The 15931-nt window shown below is 46.9% G+C and overlaps 1 protein-coding gene across 1 annotated transcript in view; it reads right to left on the reverse strand.

The window, feature by feature from the left end:
- The window catches only part of CCDC61 (coiled-coil domain containing 61), a 19376-nt gene that overhangs the window by 3020 nt on the left and 425 nt on the right, over positions 1 to 15931 (reverse strand). The window contains 5 exon segments of the mRNA XM_077747198.1: positions 5 to 126; positions 5301 to 5462; positions 6578 to 6735; positions 10960 to 11042; positions 11271 to 11429. Coding sequence (XP_077603324.1) covers positions 5 to 126; positions 5301 to 5462; positions 6578 to 6735; positions 10960 to 11042; positions 11271 to 11429 — 684 coding nt within the window.

Genomic DNA, 15931 nt, shown 5'->3' on the forward strand with positions numbered 1-15931 from the left:
AGGCCGCGGACGAGCCCACGCAGCGCCTCAGCCTCCTGGCGCGCCGCCCTCCCGGCCAGAGCCTCCTCTCGAGATCGGCCCAGCTGGGCCTCCAGCTCTCGCTTCTCAGATGCCAGGCGTGAAACCCTGGGGAGAAAGGGTAGAGGGAAGACGACGGAGCCGGGAAGGAGGGCTCAGACGATCCCATCCATCCTCCCTTCTCCATGGCTGTGGGCACCTGCCAGGAACCGGAATGCAGCCCCACTATCCCTCCTCCTCCACCTGCCCCAAGCGAGGAGGAACATGGCCACATCACCCCCATGCATCCCACGGCGAGGCTACAGCCCTGTGAGATCTACAAAATAAATCATCAATCTGCCCTTCTCTGTACCCTGAAAGCCTAGCCCTGAGGTCCTGGCCTTACATGTTCCCCCCACACCCCCACCCCAGGCCTCCTATTCACCAGATTCTTTGTAAAATGCAAATCAGAGCAGGTCACTACTGTGCTCAAAACCTTCCTCGAAAAAAAAAAAAAAAGATGTATACACAAGGCTATTCATTGCAGCACTATTTCTTTTTTAAGTTTATTTATGTTTGAGACAGAGACAGCGGGAGCAGAGGAGGGGCAGAGAGAGGGAGAGAGAGAAAGTCTCAAACTGACTCCTCACTGGCAGTGCGGAGCCGGAGGTGGGGCTCGAACCCACGGTATGAACCCAGGAAACCGCGAGATCATGACCTGAACCAAAATGGAAAGCCCAACACTTAACTGATTAAGCCATACAGGCGCCTCAGCACTATTTTTAAATGTTTATTTATTTATTTTGACAGAGAGAGGGAGGGGCAGAGAGACAGGTAGAGAGAGAATCCCAAGCAAGTGCCATACTGTCAGTGTGGAGCCGGAAGGGGTACACCATCTCACCAACCTTGAGATCTTTATCTGAGTAGAAATCAAGAGTGGAGGCTTAACCGACAGAGCCACCCAGGCGCCCCGCAGCCCTATTTGGAATAGGAAAAGGGTAGAAATAACCAAAATGTATGCCAACAGAAAGTAAGCTGAATTTCTATGACATATCCAGTAAATTGAGCACCACATAACTAGAAAAAGGAAGGAGAAAGAGCTTTATATCCTGTCACCAATTGATGGCCAGGATAGAAGTGGGTTTTTTTGTTTTTGTTTTTTTATTTTTGAGAGAGAGAGAGAGACAGCATGAGCAGGGGAGGGTCAGAGAGAGAGGGGGACACAGAATCCGAAGCAGGCTCCAGGCTCTGAGCTGTCAGCACACAGCCCAATGCGGGGCTTGAACCCACGAACTGTGAGATCACGACCTGAGCTGAAGTCGGACACTTAACCGACTGCGCCACCCAGGTGCCCCTAGGATAGAAGTTTAAAAACAGTGCAGAACAATGTTTACTACATCTCTTTATGTAAAAGAAAAGAGGGGAATTATAAATTATATTATGTTCATATTTTCAAAAATATGTTAGGATAAACCAAAACCTAAAAAAAAAATAGCTTACCTATCATGGAGAAACCAGTGGCAGGAAGGACAAAAGTTGGACCCCACTAAATGTACCTTCTTAGTTTCTTTAATTTTTATTTTTATTAAGTAGCCTCCATGCCCAACATGGGGCTTGAACTCAAGACCCTGAGATCAAGAGTTGGGTGCTCTACTGACTGAGGCAGCCAGGCGCCCCTTCTGCCTTCTTTTTCAGTTTTGACTTTGGAACTATGAAAATATTGTATTTAAATAGATTTTAACAAATCAACCCCTAAAACTTGTAAAAGAAACTTGCTCAGGGGCGCCTGGGTGACTCAGTCAGATAAGCGTCCAACTTCGGCTCAGGTCATGATCTCACGGTTCGTGGGTTTGAGCCCTGCGTCGGGCTCTGTGCTGACAGTTCAGAGCCTGAAGCCTGCTTCGGATTCTGTATCTCCCTCTCTCTCTGACCCTTCCCTGCTCATGCTGTCAAGAAAGAAAGAGAGAGAGAGAGAGAGAGAGAAAGAAAGAGAGAAAGACAGACAGAAAGAAAGAAAGAAAGAAAGAAAGAAAGAAAGAAAGAAAGAAAGAAAGAAAGAAAGAAAGAGAAAGAAAACATTACAAAAAAATTTTACAAATAAAAAATAAAAGAAACTCACTCAAATAGATCTGTGTATCAAAGTTGGTGGCATATTGGAGAATTACGTCAAGTGGCCAAATCAAAACAAATGCTTTATTTTAGAAGTAGGAGATAGCCTAAGGACAAAGAAATCTTAACTTCATTTAGTACTTTTATTAGTAGTAATCGTATCGATGTTGTTAGGATAAAGCAAATAATTATATTACTATTACTAGAAACCAAGATTTTCAGAGTGAGAAAAGACATTATTATGACAAACCAAAGAGGTCAGATAGCACAGACATCATTTTTCTCTTTCCAAAAATGAATCTACACTCTGGCTGTTTCCATTAAAAAGTCCTAAAGGTAGGGGCGCCTGGGTAGCTCAGTTGGTTGAGCGTCCAACTTCGGCCTAGCTCATGATCTACACTCCATGGGTTTGAACCCTGCATCAGGCTCTTTGCTGACAGCTCAGAGCCTGGAGCCTGCTTCAGATTCTGTATCTCCCTCTCTCTCTGTCCCTTCCCCACTCACAGTCTCTCTCTCTCTCTCTTTCTCTCTCTCAAAAAATAAATAAACATTAAAAAAACTTTTAAGGCCTAAAAGTCATGTTAACTTAATGGCAATGAGCACCCCTAATGACCAGATTGTGGTTCCTAAATACAATTTCCCACTAGAAGAAACCAGAGCTCCTTGGAAGAAATTACTTCTACTAGTTCTAAGGCTGGAAAGGCACAGGAGAATCTGACACATCTTGACATGCCAGAAAACAAGGAAGCCAACATGCGGGTGTTCCTACGGGCCGAAGGTAAGAAATTCGAAAAGAATATCTGCAACGAATAATACACTAAAATGCATCTGTGGTCGGTTGAATCATGGTCACCCAAACTATACCCATGTCCTAATCCCTCAAACCTGTGGATGTTAACTTACATGCCTCATCAAAAAGACTTTATAGATACGATTAAATTAAGGATCTTGAGGGGCGCCTGGGTGGCTTAGTTGGCTAAGCGTCTGGCTCTTGATTTCAGTTCAGGTCATGATCCCAGGGTTGTGAGATGGAGCCCCATGTTAAGCTCTGCACTGAACATGGAGCCTAATTAAGATCCTCTCTCTCCTCTCCTCTCTCTCTCTCCTTCTGCCCCTCTCCCCCACTTGTGCTCTTTCAATGAAATGAAATGAAATGAAATGAAATGAAATGAAATGAATTTAAGGACCTTGAGATGAAGAGATTATCTTGAATTATCAGAGTGAGCCCTAAATACAATTGCAAGTATTCTTTTTGGGGCGCCTGGGTGGCTCAGTCACTTAAGCACCTACTTTGGCTCAGGTCATGATCCAACAGTCTGCAGGTTTGAGCCTTGCATTGGACTCTGTGCAGACAGCTCAGAGCCTGGAGCCTACTTGAATTCTGTGTCTCCCTCTCTCTCTGACCCTCCCTGGCTTGCACTCTGTCTCTGTCTCAAAAATAAATGAAAACATTAAATTAAAAAAAAATAATAGAGGCACCTGGGTGGCTCAGTCGGTTAAGCATCCGACTTCAGCTCAGGTCATGATCTCACAGTTCGTGGGTTTGAGTCCTGCATCGGGCTCTGTGCTGACAGCTAGCTCAGAGCCTGGAGCCTGCTTCAGATTCTGTGTCTCCCTCTCTCTCTGACCCTCCCCAGCTCACGCTCTCTCTCTCTCTCTCTCTCTCTCAGAAATAAATAAAACATTAAAAAAACTTTAAAAAATAATAATCACAAGTATCCTTATAAAAGAAAGGTCGAGGGAGATTAGATACAGAAGGGAAGAAGGCAATCTGATGACAGAGGCAGACAGTGTAGGATGATGGTGGCCAACTGAAGCTGAAAGATACAAGAAACAGATTCTGTGCTNAGCCCAGGGATTTCTGATTTCTGGCCTCCAGAAAACTGTAAGAGAATAAATTTCTGCTGTTATAAACCACCAAGTTTGTGGTAATTTGTCACAGCAGCCATAGGAAACCAGCAGAGCATCAATTAAGTTTAAATTCATGACTTCATAATGATAGTAAAAACAGAACAAGATTCATTGATCTTCATGGAGGATTTGAGAAAACCAACTCGTTATTCTGACAACAGTTAAATAAAGGGAAAAACCCCAAGCTTTAATCATGCCTTTCCCATAGGAAATGTATCTCAGGGAAACCAAATAAATGATGAGAGAGAAAGTGTTTCTTTATTGAAAACTTTCAGCTAACAAAAGCAAAAGAAATTTATAGAATTAGATCATTACCATTAACCAACTCTGATGAAAAATCTATCTAGCCACTGATCATCAGTAACTACTAAAACTATATATTAGGGGCACCCGGGTGGCACAAACGGGTGAGTGTCCGACGCTTGATCTCGGCTCAGGTCATAATCTCATGGCTTGTGAGTTCGAGCCCCACACTGGGCTCTGCACTGATGATGTAGAGCCTGCTTGAGATTCTGTCTCTCCTTCACTCTGCCCCTCCCCACCGTGTGCTCTCTCTTTCTCTCTCTCAAAAATAAATACACTTGGAGTTTTTTTCATCTTAAAAAAAAACACTATACATTAACAGCTCTTGTCACCTGGCAAGTTTAAATCAATTGAGGATCTGAAAAACATATAGATGCCTACATTTTTGGCAAAACACTGAATTTACCCTTTGCAATTCAGAACGAGGCAAACCAACCAAACACAAAGCCTTTACGGGTGCTGTTCCCTCTGCCTAGAACACTCTTCCGCACTCGCTTCACCTGACCCACCCCAAGACCCCAGCAGGCTCCTATCACAGCCTCCTAGAGCACAGAGTCCCTTTTCTGCCATCTCCGCTAGCAATGCTATTCCCGGATGGTTTTGTGACCAGCGTGTATCTGCCCCCTGGGCTGGCCACGATGTGAGGGCAGGGAGGGGCTCGGCACAAAAGAGACGCTGAATATAGCCCCNNCATACTCCATCCAGTGTGTATCTTCACTGTCTGCAGACAGGGCTTATTTCCCCCACTGGACCTGGAGTCTCAGGAAGGCAGGGCCACGACTGGCTCAGTCGTTGCTGTGTCCCCAGCACCACCCAGCACAAGGCAGGCACAGAAGAGGGGCTCGGAATAAGCGTTTGCTGCACGAGGGACCACCACGCCCCCCTTAGCGCGGAGCATAGGGCCCTGCAGAGACTGAGGGGATGCCTCCTCCCCCCTCCCCCAGCCCCAACCGCCTTCGCCTCCCGCCTCCTGGACTCACTGCTCCCTCAGGTGCCAGATCTCAGTCTCCCGGGTGTCCCGAGCATCCTGGCCGTCCAGCCCTCGAAGGCGGCCCAGCTCCTCCTTCAGTGAGCGGATGATACCCTGCAGAACCACAGGGTCCGGCTTGCCCTGGTACGGGAGGGGCAGCGGGTAGTGAATCCTGGGGAGGATTAGAACCGTGGCATCTCAGAGGCCAAGAATCCACCCGAGGGTACCTGCCAGACCCTGAGAGCCTTCGAGTCGGAAAACACACTCATGTTCCTGGAGGCTTAGGTTCTAAATGCAGCTTCCAGCCCCCTCCCTGCGCCCAGACCCCTTGCACCAGCTGCCCATCCCTAAGACTCTTATATAGCAATCTTGGAGCCATTGGCATTGACCGGCCGGGTGCAGTCCGAATTAACCTCCTCAGCATACACTGTTGGTACAGTGAATACTAGTATCATGTTACCACCAAGAAGTCCTGCTTCTGACTCCATAGGGGCACATTCTGAATGGCCTGATCTGCGTCACCTCTTAGCAGAGGAAATGGTAGGGCGTCTTGTGTAACTGCCCCACCAGACGCTATGCTCATAGGACTGGCAACTTCCCGCTAGAAAATCCAGGAGCCATTAGCAAATGGGGCAGACACTATCCCCTGGCTGCCCAGCAGCCATTCCTCCTCCCTCACTGCCTCCCACTGTACAGGCTAAAGAGCCAGATACTGATTTTCCCAGCATCCCCTGCACGGGACCACTTGTGGCCAAATTTTAGGGAAAGGCCAACAACGCCATTTCTGGGCAAATATTATAGGAAATCTGTTGGGCATCTTTTAGGAACACTTTTATTTTCCTGATTTAAAAACAAAAGCAAAAACAAAAACAGTAGATGCAATTGGCAAGTACAGCCCCGTTCTCTTCCTCTTGCTTTGATACAGAAGCAATGCCTGGAGGGCCGGCAGCCATTTTGTGGCCATGAGGAGATAAGGATGGGGTCCAAAAGCCAACACTTTAAGGGTGACAAAAGGAAATAAAAACAAAACGGAAGGAGCCTGAGTCCCTAAGGAAACCGCTGGGTAGTAGCCACTTAGACATTTTGTTGTGTGATAAACTATTGTTTGTTTAAAGCACTGGTAACAGTCATTCTGCTACTTATAGCCAAACCCAATGCCAAATGATACAAATCCCAACACTGACGATCCCAAAGGCAACACCCCCACCTTGCCCTCAGGGGTTTCTGAGTTCTAACTATGCCCACTGCCCACCACCCTGAGCCTGGAGCCAAGTCCCTTATCCCCACCTGTCAAACTCCACAGAGTAGATGAGGATCAAATAGCGCTTGGAGTTGAGCTGGGCGGATCTCGAGGCCAAGGGGCCTGGGCGGCCCCCCATCTTGCGATTCCGCAGGGACTCCAGGTCTGTGTAGGTCAGCAGGTCAAGGGTGACCGACTCACTGCTCTGTTGGAAGAGGATCGGAGGAAATGCCAGGAGACCCAACATGGCCACACCCAGAGCACACAACCCACAGAGCCAGGCCACACTCCATCCATTCGTTGGGCTAGTGGGGCCTTTCCTACCCTGAGACGGATGACAAAGATGGCCTTGCCCCAGGCGCTGGCGCATGGACACCCGAGGGGAAAACTGGGAAGAACCTAAATGCTCAACCATGGCGGATAGCTTAGTGCTGTCCAAGTGTTGTCCAAAGACCCCTGGGTGCCCTGGAGACCCTTTCTGGGAGTCCATGAGGTCAAGACAATTTTCCTAATAATACTAAGCTGTCACGCGCCCTTTTCTTCTCCGTTGGCATTTACACTGATGCTGCAAAGTAATGGTGGGTAAAATTGCTGGTTACCCAGTAGCACAAACTGTGTTCTCTGTTGCCCTGCACTCTCAGTGGGGGGCCCAGAAGAAACAAGCACACATAAAACTGGAAATCAAGAATAGGAATGCTTGTTTTCTTTTTTTCTTAAGTAGGCTTTGTGCCCAACGCGGGACTTGAACTCGCAACCCTGACTGAGCTCGGGACCTGAGCTGAGATTAAGAGCACTTAACGGACAGAGTCACCCAGGTGCCCCGAATGTAGAAATGGTCCTGATGAAGCAGTAAAAATCATTACTTTTAGCGAATCTCTGTCCTCAGGGACACAGCTTTTTACTACTCTGTGACAAAATGGGAAATACACATTGTGCTGCGTTCCAAAGTAGGACAGGCAGTTGTCTCGGGAAGAACACTTGTATAATGGAGTTTGGGGCTAAATTAGCCATTTTTTCACGGCACGCTATTTTTACTTGAAAGAATGACTGACAGACAAAACTACAGTTATTCAGACTTGGATGTTTGGCAGGCACTTTCTCAAAAAATGAACAAAGTCAGCCTGTCACTTCAAGAAAAACAGCTAGCGGTATTTGTTGCCAATGAGAAAATTCAGACTTCAAAGCAAAAACTGGAATTTTGGAAAACTTGTATCAGCCACTGTGTCTTTGAGAGCTTCTGGATGTTGAAAGAACTTCCTTGGGGAGATCGGTGAAGATATTAACAAGTGTGACTTCCTGATACTGTATAAAGATACGCATCAACATTCAAAAGATGTACATAATGCATTGAATCGTATTTTCCAAATGACCAATGCATGATATTATAAAATGGGTAAAAGATCCAAGCAAAGTTCAAGGTACATCAATACAGTTTAATGTAATATAATACAAAAAGTTCATTGATAGGCTCTCGGACGCCAAACTGCGACAAACCTTTGAGAAATTACCTCCTGTTTCATTTTAATATGTTAGCAAAGAAGGAAGTACATAATTATCTGATAAAAGCAATTAAAGGGCTCCCTTTTCCAACTGCATATCTATGTGAGGGAGATTTTTCTGTATATACTTCAACCAAAACATATCATAACAGGGGCACCTCAGCGGCTGAGTCAGTTAAGCATCTGACTTCGGCTCAGGTCATGATCTCAAGGCTGGTGAGTTTGAGCCCCGCATTGGGCTCTCTGCTGTCAGCGCAGAGCCTGTGCTTCAGATCCTGTCTCCTTTTCTCTCTGCTCCTCCCCCACTTGCACTTTCTCAAAAATAAACATTAAAAAAAAACATATCAGAAGAGACGCAATACAGAGGCACATATAAGAATCTAGAAATTTTCAGGGCACATGGGTGGCTCGGTTGGTTAAGCGTCTGACTCTTCGGCTCAGGTTATGATCTCATAGCCCGGGAGTTTGAGCCCCTTATTGGGCTCTGCGCTGACAATGCAGAGCCTGCTCGGGATTTTGTCTCCCTCTCTCACTCTGCCCTTCCCCTGCTTGTGTGCATGCTCTCTCTCTCGCTCTCTCTCCCTCTCAAAATAAATAAAAATTATTAAAAAAGTAAAAAAAGAAATCTAGCAGTTTTCTATTAAGCAAGACATTAAAGAGATTTGCAAAAATGTAAAACCATCCTGTATTTCCTACTAATTTGTTTTAGAAAATGTATTTTTTTCATTAAAATGTTATTTAATTTAACATATGAAGGTTTATTATGGCTATTTTAAGTGAACTCATAAACATCTTTAAATTATTCTTTTTTAATTTTTTTTTAATGTTTTATTTATTTCTGAGAGAGAGAGAGAGACAGCATGGGGGGGGGNAGGTGCCCCTAAATTATTCTGTTTTAATTTATGTAACAACTTAATTTATAATATGGCCAACAAATATTGATAGATAAAACCTGCATAAACAAAAGCTCTTTGATGTCCTCGATAATTTTAAGACCATAAAGGGGTCATGATACCAAAAACCAGAGATCCACAGGGTTAAATAAATAAATCATGCTGAATGAGTACAATGGAATACTAAGCAACCACTAACAAGGATGATAAACTCACAAGTTGATGACAATAATAAAAATAGACAATATCTATGAAACACTTACTATGAGCCAGACACCATTCTAAGGTTTTTACATAGAACATACTTAATCTTCACAACACTGTGAAATAGGGACTACTTTATCTGCACATTACAGATAGGAAAACTAAGGCATGAAGGGGAAGTAACTGGCCCAGGTCTCCCAGCTAGTAAGTGGCAATAATGAGTCTGACTTCAGAGTTCATGCTCTTGACCCTTGTGCTATACTGCCTACACATACACATAAAGTGTTAACAGTCTAGAGTAGGGGAGAGAAGGGGGATTATAAGAGACTGTCAGTTTCAGGGCACCTGGGTGGCTCAGTCGGTTAAGCGGCTGACTTTGGCTCAGGCCAAAATTTGCAGTTCATGAATTCAAGCCCCATGACAGCCTCTGTGCTGACAGCTCAGAGTCTGGAGCCTGCTTCGGATTCTGTGTCTCCCTCTCTCTCTGCCCGTCCCCTGCTCATGCTAGGTCTCTCTCTCTCTAAGATAAATAAATACTAAAAAATAAAAGATTTTTTTAATGTTTAAGTAGCATCCTTGCCACTCTAACTTCTGACCTACTTTTTTCCCCTTATTAGTAATACTTTTAACTACTTGACATTATACATTTTTTCAATTTTCTGTTTCTCCCACTAGAATGTCAGTTTCATAAAGGACAGGAATTTTGTCTCTTTTGTTCAGTGCTGTAACCCAGTGTTTACCACAGTGCCTGGCACACTGTACACGCTCAGTAAATTAAGTGAATGAGTAGCTACACTCACTGATGGGACTAAGTTTTTATAAAATATTGTTTAATCTGTTATTTAAGATTTTTTAACTTTTTAAGTTTATTTATTTTGAAAGAGACAGAGGCAGCGCAAGTTGGGGAGGGGCAGAGAGGAAGAGAGAGAGACTCTCAAGAAGGCTTCGTGCTGTCAGCACATAGCTGGATGCTGGGTTTGAACTCACCAAACTACAAGATCATGACCTAAGCCAAAACCAAGAGTTGGACACTTAACCGACTGAGCTACCCAGGCACCCCATATTGCTCGATGTTTTAAAAAAAAATTTTTTTTTTTAATGTTTTATTTATTTCTAGGAGAGAGAGAGAGAGAGACAGCATGAGCAGGGGAGGGTCAGAGAGAGAGGGAATCACAGACTCTGAAACAGGCTCCAGGCTCTGAGCTGGCAGTCAGCACAGAGCCCGACGCGGGGCTCGAACCCACGAACTGCGAGATCATGACCTAAGCGAAAGTCGGACGCTTAACTGACTAAGCTACCCAGGCGCCCCAATTGCTCGATGTTTTAAAAGCAGGTTACAGAGGGGTGTATGCGTGGTTCAGTCAGTTAAGCATCTGACTTTGGCTCAGGCCATGATCTCACAGTTCATGGGTTTGAGCCCTACATGGGGCTCTGTGGTGACAGCCTGGAGCCTGGAGCCTGCTCCAGGATTCTCTCTCTCTCTCTCTCTCTCTCTCTCTCTCTCTCAAAAATAAACATTAAAAAAAAATTTTTAAGCAGATTATAAAATACTGTGGGAAATACATAAACTATATAAAATTATACATCTGCAAATACACACACATACACACACACACACACACACTTTCACAAGTAAGCAGAGAAGTGGTGAAATGGTTGGAGCGATTTTCACAGAATGAGTATTGGGAGTCGAGTGATTCTTACTTTCTTCTTTATATTTCTCTGTGACAGGAATTTTCTATATTAGGATAACTATCACTAGAATCAAAATAAACCACTTGCATTTGGGAAAGAAGAAAAAGATAGCCCTGTCCCTTTAAGGAAAGAGAAGGCAGAGGGCCTTGCATACATCAAATGGGNACAGAAGATGTTGAACTGTTTGAAGTTCCCTGTCTTGTGAGTCAGATCTTCGATGACTGGGTGGAGAGAAAAGTCCTTCCTGAAGTCTGACCACTCTCCCAGCACAAGAACAATGCATCCAAGCTGTTCAACTTTCCCCGGAGCTCCAGTGCCTCGGGCCTGAGGGAGGAGCCCTCCACCCCCTCCCCACCTTCGGTCTGGAAGAAGAGGCAGATGGGCCTCCTCTTCGGGGAGAAGGTGATCCCAGGGGAGAACGGGTGAAACCAGCAGGCAGGCACACTCACAGCTGGCGTCGAACTCGCCCCGCCACTGATCGGCCGTCATCCGGTCCTCCACTTCCAGCTCTAGCACCTGTCCAGAAACCACCACCCGGACAGCGTGCTCCACACCCCGGAAGACGTAGTCCACCTGCAGGCCAGCTGGCTGGTCCATGGCCGGTGTCGCTGCAGAGAGGGATGAAACAGAGACCCAGAGCAGCTGAGAGGCCAGGCTCCAAGGCTGGGAGGCCAGGATTCATATCCTGGCTTCACCATGTACTACCTTTGACACCTTAGGAAAGAGACTGCCTTGGGGCACCTGGGTGGCTTAGTCGGTTAAGCGTCCGACTTTCGCTTAGGTCATGATCTCGCGGTTCGTGGGTTCGAGCCCCGCGTCGGGCTCTGTGCTGACTGTCGGCTCAGAGCCTGGAGCCTGTTTCGGTCTGTGACTCCCTCTCTCTCTGACCCTCCCCTGCTCACGCTGTCTCTCTCTCTGTCTCCTAGAAATAAATAAACATTTAAAAAAAAATAAATTAAAAAAAAAAAAGGAAAGAGACTGCCTCTCTGTGCCTCAATGGCCTCATCTGGAAAATGGGTTTGATCATGGAATCTACCTCAGAGAGTTGTCATGATGATTAAATTGGACAATACACATAAAAACACTTACAACTGTGTCCGTGCCCAACGGGCACGAACAGAATATACGATTTCCAACAAGTGAATCATGATTAATATACTGATATTAATTTATTAATCCTTATGCTCATTATATATTATTCAATCATTCATTCATTCAAATAGTTGTGGAGAAAAATCAAGCTACAAAGGGAGACAGAGGGTACTGAGGTCAGGCAGGGCAGATTTAAATTTTTATTTTATTTTATTTTTTTGAGACAGAGAGAGAGAGAGAGTGTGAGCAGGGGAAAAGGNCAGCACAGAGCCTGAAGTAGGGCTCAATCCCATGACTCTTGGATCATGACCGGAGCCAAAATCAAGAATCAGACTCTCAACCAACTAAGCCACTGAGGCGCCAACAGGCAGGGTAGATTTTATTTTATCTTTTAAAGTCTATTTGTTTTTTGAGAGAGAGAGAGAGAGTGCGCTCGCGTGCAAATGGGGGAGGAGCAGAGAATGAAGGACAGAGGATCCCAAGCAGGCTCTGCGTTGGCAGTGCAGAGACCGACACGGGACTCGAACTCTGAAACCGCTAGATCATGACCTGAGCCGAAACCAAGAGTCGGGATTAACTGATTGAGCCACCCAGGCGCCCCAAGGCAGATTTTAAATAGAGGGTCCGGAGGCAGTCGGTAGAGCACGCAATGGGTGATCTTGGGGTTGTGAGTTCGAGCCCTATGCTGGGTGGGTGTAGAGTTTACTTAAAAATAAAACCTTTTAAAAAATTAAAGGAAAAATAGGTCAGGAGAGGCCTCTCTAAGGAGGTAATGTATGGGCAGAGAACTGAAGGAAGTAAGCCACGTGGCTATCTAGGGAAAGTGGTCCAAGTCAGAGAGAACGGTTAGTGCCAAGTACTACGTAGACTGAATTGACAATTGATTTTATTAATCAGTCTGTTGTACGCATAAGTACCTTCTTAGCCAATAGGGCTACTACTCGCCATTAGTTCTGTGTGGTAGAAGACAGGGTCAGATCTCTGCCTTCAGCCTGGATTTTAGCGGGTTGTTCAGAATGAAAGCCCCAGGTTGCTTCCGTTCATGTCTAACTTCAGCTCCGTGCACACACATGGGCAAGTTACTTAATCTCTCTTGGACCCAGATTCCTTATCTTTAAAGCACATGCTATCCTGGGTGCTGAAGATATGATGAGAAACCAGATTATGCCCCTGCCCTCAAGAGAGGGGCAACAGTCAGAGGTATAAAAATGTCAAAAAAAAAAAAAAAAAGGGAGTGGGGAGCACCCAGATGGCTCAGTCGGTAAAGCATCCAACTTCTGCTCAGGTCATGATCTCATGGTTTGAGCCTCACGTGGGGCTCTGTGCTGACAGCTAGGAGCTTGGAGCCTGCTTCGGAGTCTGTCTCCCTCTCTCTCTGTCCCTCCCCAACTCATGCTCTCTCTCTCTCTCTCTCAAAAATCAAACAAATGTTCTGAGGACTGATGGGGTGGGGGGGAGAGGAAGGGGGGAGATGGGCATGGAGGAGGTCACTTGTGGGGATGAGCACTGGGTATTATATGGAAACCAACTTGACAATATTTTTAAAAAGATGAAAAAAAATCAAACAAATGTCGGGGTGCCTGGGTGGCTCAGTCGGTTAAGCGTTCAATTTCGGCTCAGGTCATGATCTCACAGTTCGTGGGTTCGAGCCCTGTGTAGGGCTCTGTGCTGACAGCTAGCTCAGAGCCTGGAGCCCGCTTCGGATTCTGTGTCTCCCTCTCTATGCCCCTCCCCCGCTCATGCTCTGTCTCTCTGTCTCAAAAATAAATTTTAAAATGTTAAAAATTTTTTAAAAATCAAATAAATGTTTTTTAAAATGTCAAAAAAAAAAAACCCTCAAGGAGTGGGGAAAAAGGAGATGCTTGGAGTAGGGGTTGTTCTTTTAGCTGAGGCAGCCAGGGCAGGGGTCTCTGAGCAGAGGCCTGGAGAGGGATAGGGAGATCGGTCTATATCTGGGAGAAGAGAGTCCAGGCAAAGGGGACAGCCAGGGGAGGGTTCCACGATGGGATGTGCTGGGTTTCTTCTAAGAACAGCAAGATAAGCATGAGGGACGGAGAGAGGGGTGCGTGATGGGATGAGAGAGAAAAGGGGCCAGATGATGTCCAGGCAGGCCTCTGTAAGCCCAGAGGATAACGGGGCTCATCGCCTTGGATTGGTATAAGGATTAAGTGAGTTAATCACGTTAAAATCCTCGGACAAGTGGAGCAATGCCTGACACACAGCAAGTACTCAATACACACGGGCATTAGTAGTGGTAGTACTTTGTTGTTGTGTCTTGAAAGGCAGTACAGAAACAAGGCAAGTCCATTTTCTCCCCAGCCTACGGAAGGGGAAACTGAGTCTCGGCAGAAACCCACAGCTGCCCCAGGGACAGAGCTACCCAGGACTGCCCCCAACCCAGATCATGGGGATCCCTCCAATGCCTGGTCTCCTTCTCTCCCCCACAACCTTGGCTCCCCACGCTTTCCCCCAAGAAGTCTTCCTAGAGGCTGATATTGGAAAATATAACATTATGAGGCCAGAAAATGATGAAACTCTAGGTCAGTGGTCTTTAACCTTTTTAAGAGTCTTTGTGCCTTTGATAAGCTCAATGAGATGGCTAAACTCCCCCCAGATAAATGAATAGCCCTTTGCAAGTAATTTTAAGGACTCCCAGAATACCACCCTGAGGCGCATCCACAGATCCCCTTTCTCAAAGGCCCAACGACAACCGCCAAAGCCCCATACATTCTGGCAGGTACTTCTGTCTCTAGACTCAAGCTCATAAATTTATTTAGGGAAGGGGGCTCCCTCCGAGTTTGGAATTGTTTGATGAAATCGAGAGACCTCATCCCCCTGGAAATCCATACTCTCACAATTGGGCACTTTCACATTCTCTGGAGACTCAGAGGTGGGGATGAGAAGCCCTGGCCTATGGGCAAACAAACAGCTGCACATTTCAACATATTCCCGCATCCCCTGGTCCTCAACGCAAGTGCCCCAGCGCCGGCCCTGCCCTGCCGGGTGACCTAGACCCCGCCCTCCAACTCCGCCCCTCCGGCTCCGCGAACCAATCAGCGGTCGCGCCATTCCGGTTACCAAGGCGTCAGAGGCACCAGCGGAACACCGCAGGAGCTTTGCAGCTTCACCACCCCAGTCACCACCCGGCTCGCGGTACCAAACTCCAGGGAGGAGACGGAGGAGTAAAGGGCCCGTCCCACCCCATCCCCACTACCACCCCAGCCCTGCTCTCCTCCCCCACTCCCCCACAGAAGCTCCCCATTCTCTTTCCGAGAATAGCAGCCCTTCCCTCCCTAAATCACAGAGCCTTTCCTCACCCAACTGCCGTGATGTCATTAGCCTCCAGCTCAGTCTGCAGATATTAAGCCCTTGGATATTCTCCCCGAATTCCACTGTCCCCTTACACACACCTGCCTCCCGCACCTCCACCACCTTCCCCCGCCCCCCTCTTCTCCCCTCTTCTCGGCTTGTTGTGAGCGCTCCACGATCGCTGATGGAATAACCCCCCACACCCCTGCCACCTCCACATTCCTTTCCAGACCCCAACTCCCCATCTGGGGATTCTGGGCCTGGAGATTCTGGACTCCCTTCCCCTCCTCGCTCCAGAACCTTCTTCCCTCCATATTCCAGCCTCACCCCTCCTACCACGTTCCCTCTCCATTCCCTTCCCCAAGTCCCTTACTGCCAGGCGGCTCTCCCAGACTGGGGGCAGGGTGGGCCACATTTCCCTTCTCCGTACACCACCCCCATTTTCTCCTGGGGCTCTCCCCCATATTTTACCTGAATTTTGCTCCCTCCTGTTATTCCGCCTGGATTCTGCCTGCAGATTTGCTCCAGGTTCTACCCCACAATGAGGGTCTATCCCCTTTTCAGCCTAACATTTCCCCCATATTTCCCCTGGATTCTGAGCCCTCCCAAATTCTATGTAAACCCCCTCTCCCCTCCCCACATTTTCCACCTCTCTTCCCTGCAGAGCCTTCCGTGAACACTCTGCCCAGGCCCCCCCCCCCCCCCTCCC

The sequence above is a fragment of the Crocuta crocuta genome, unplaced genomic scaffold (assembly GCF_008692635.1).
Source record: "Crocuta crocuta isolate KB4526 unplaced genomic scaffold, BGI_CrCroc_1.0 scaffold334, whole genome shotgun sequence".
Classification (NCBI taxonomy): Eukaryota; Metazoa; Chordata; class Mammalia; order Carnivora; family Hyaenidae; genus Crocuta; species Crocuta crocuta.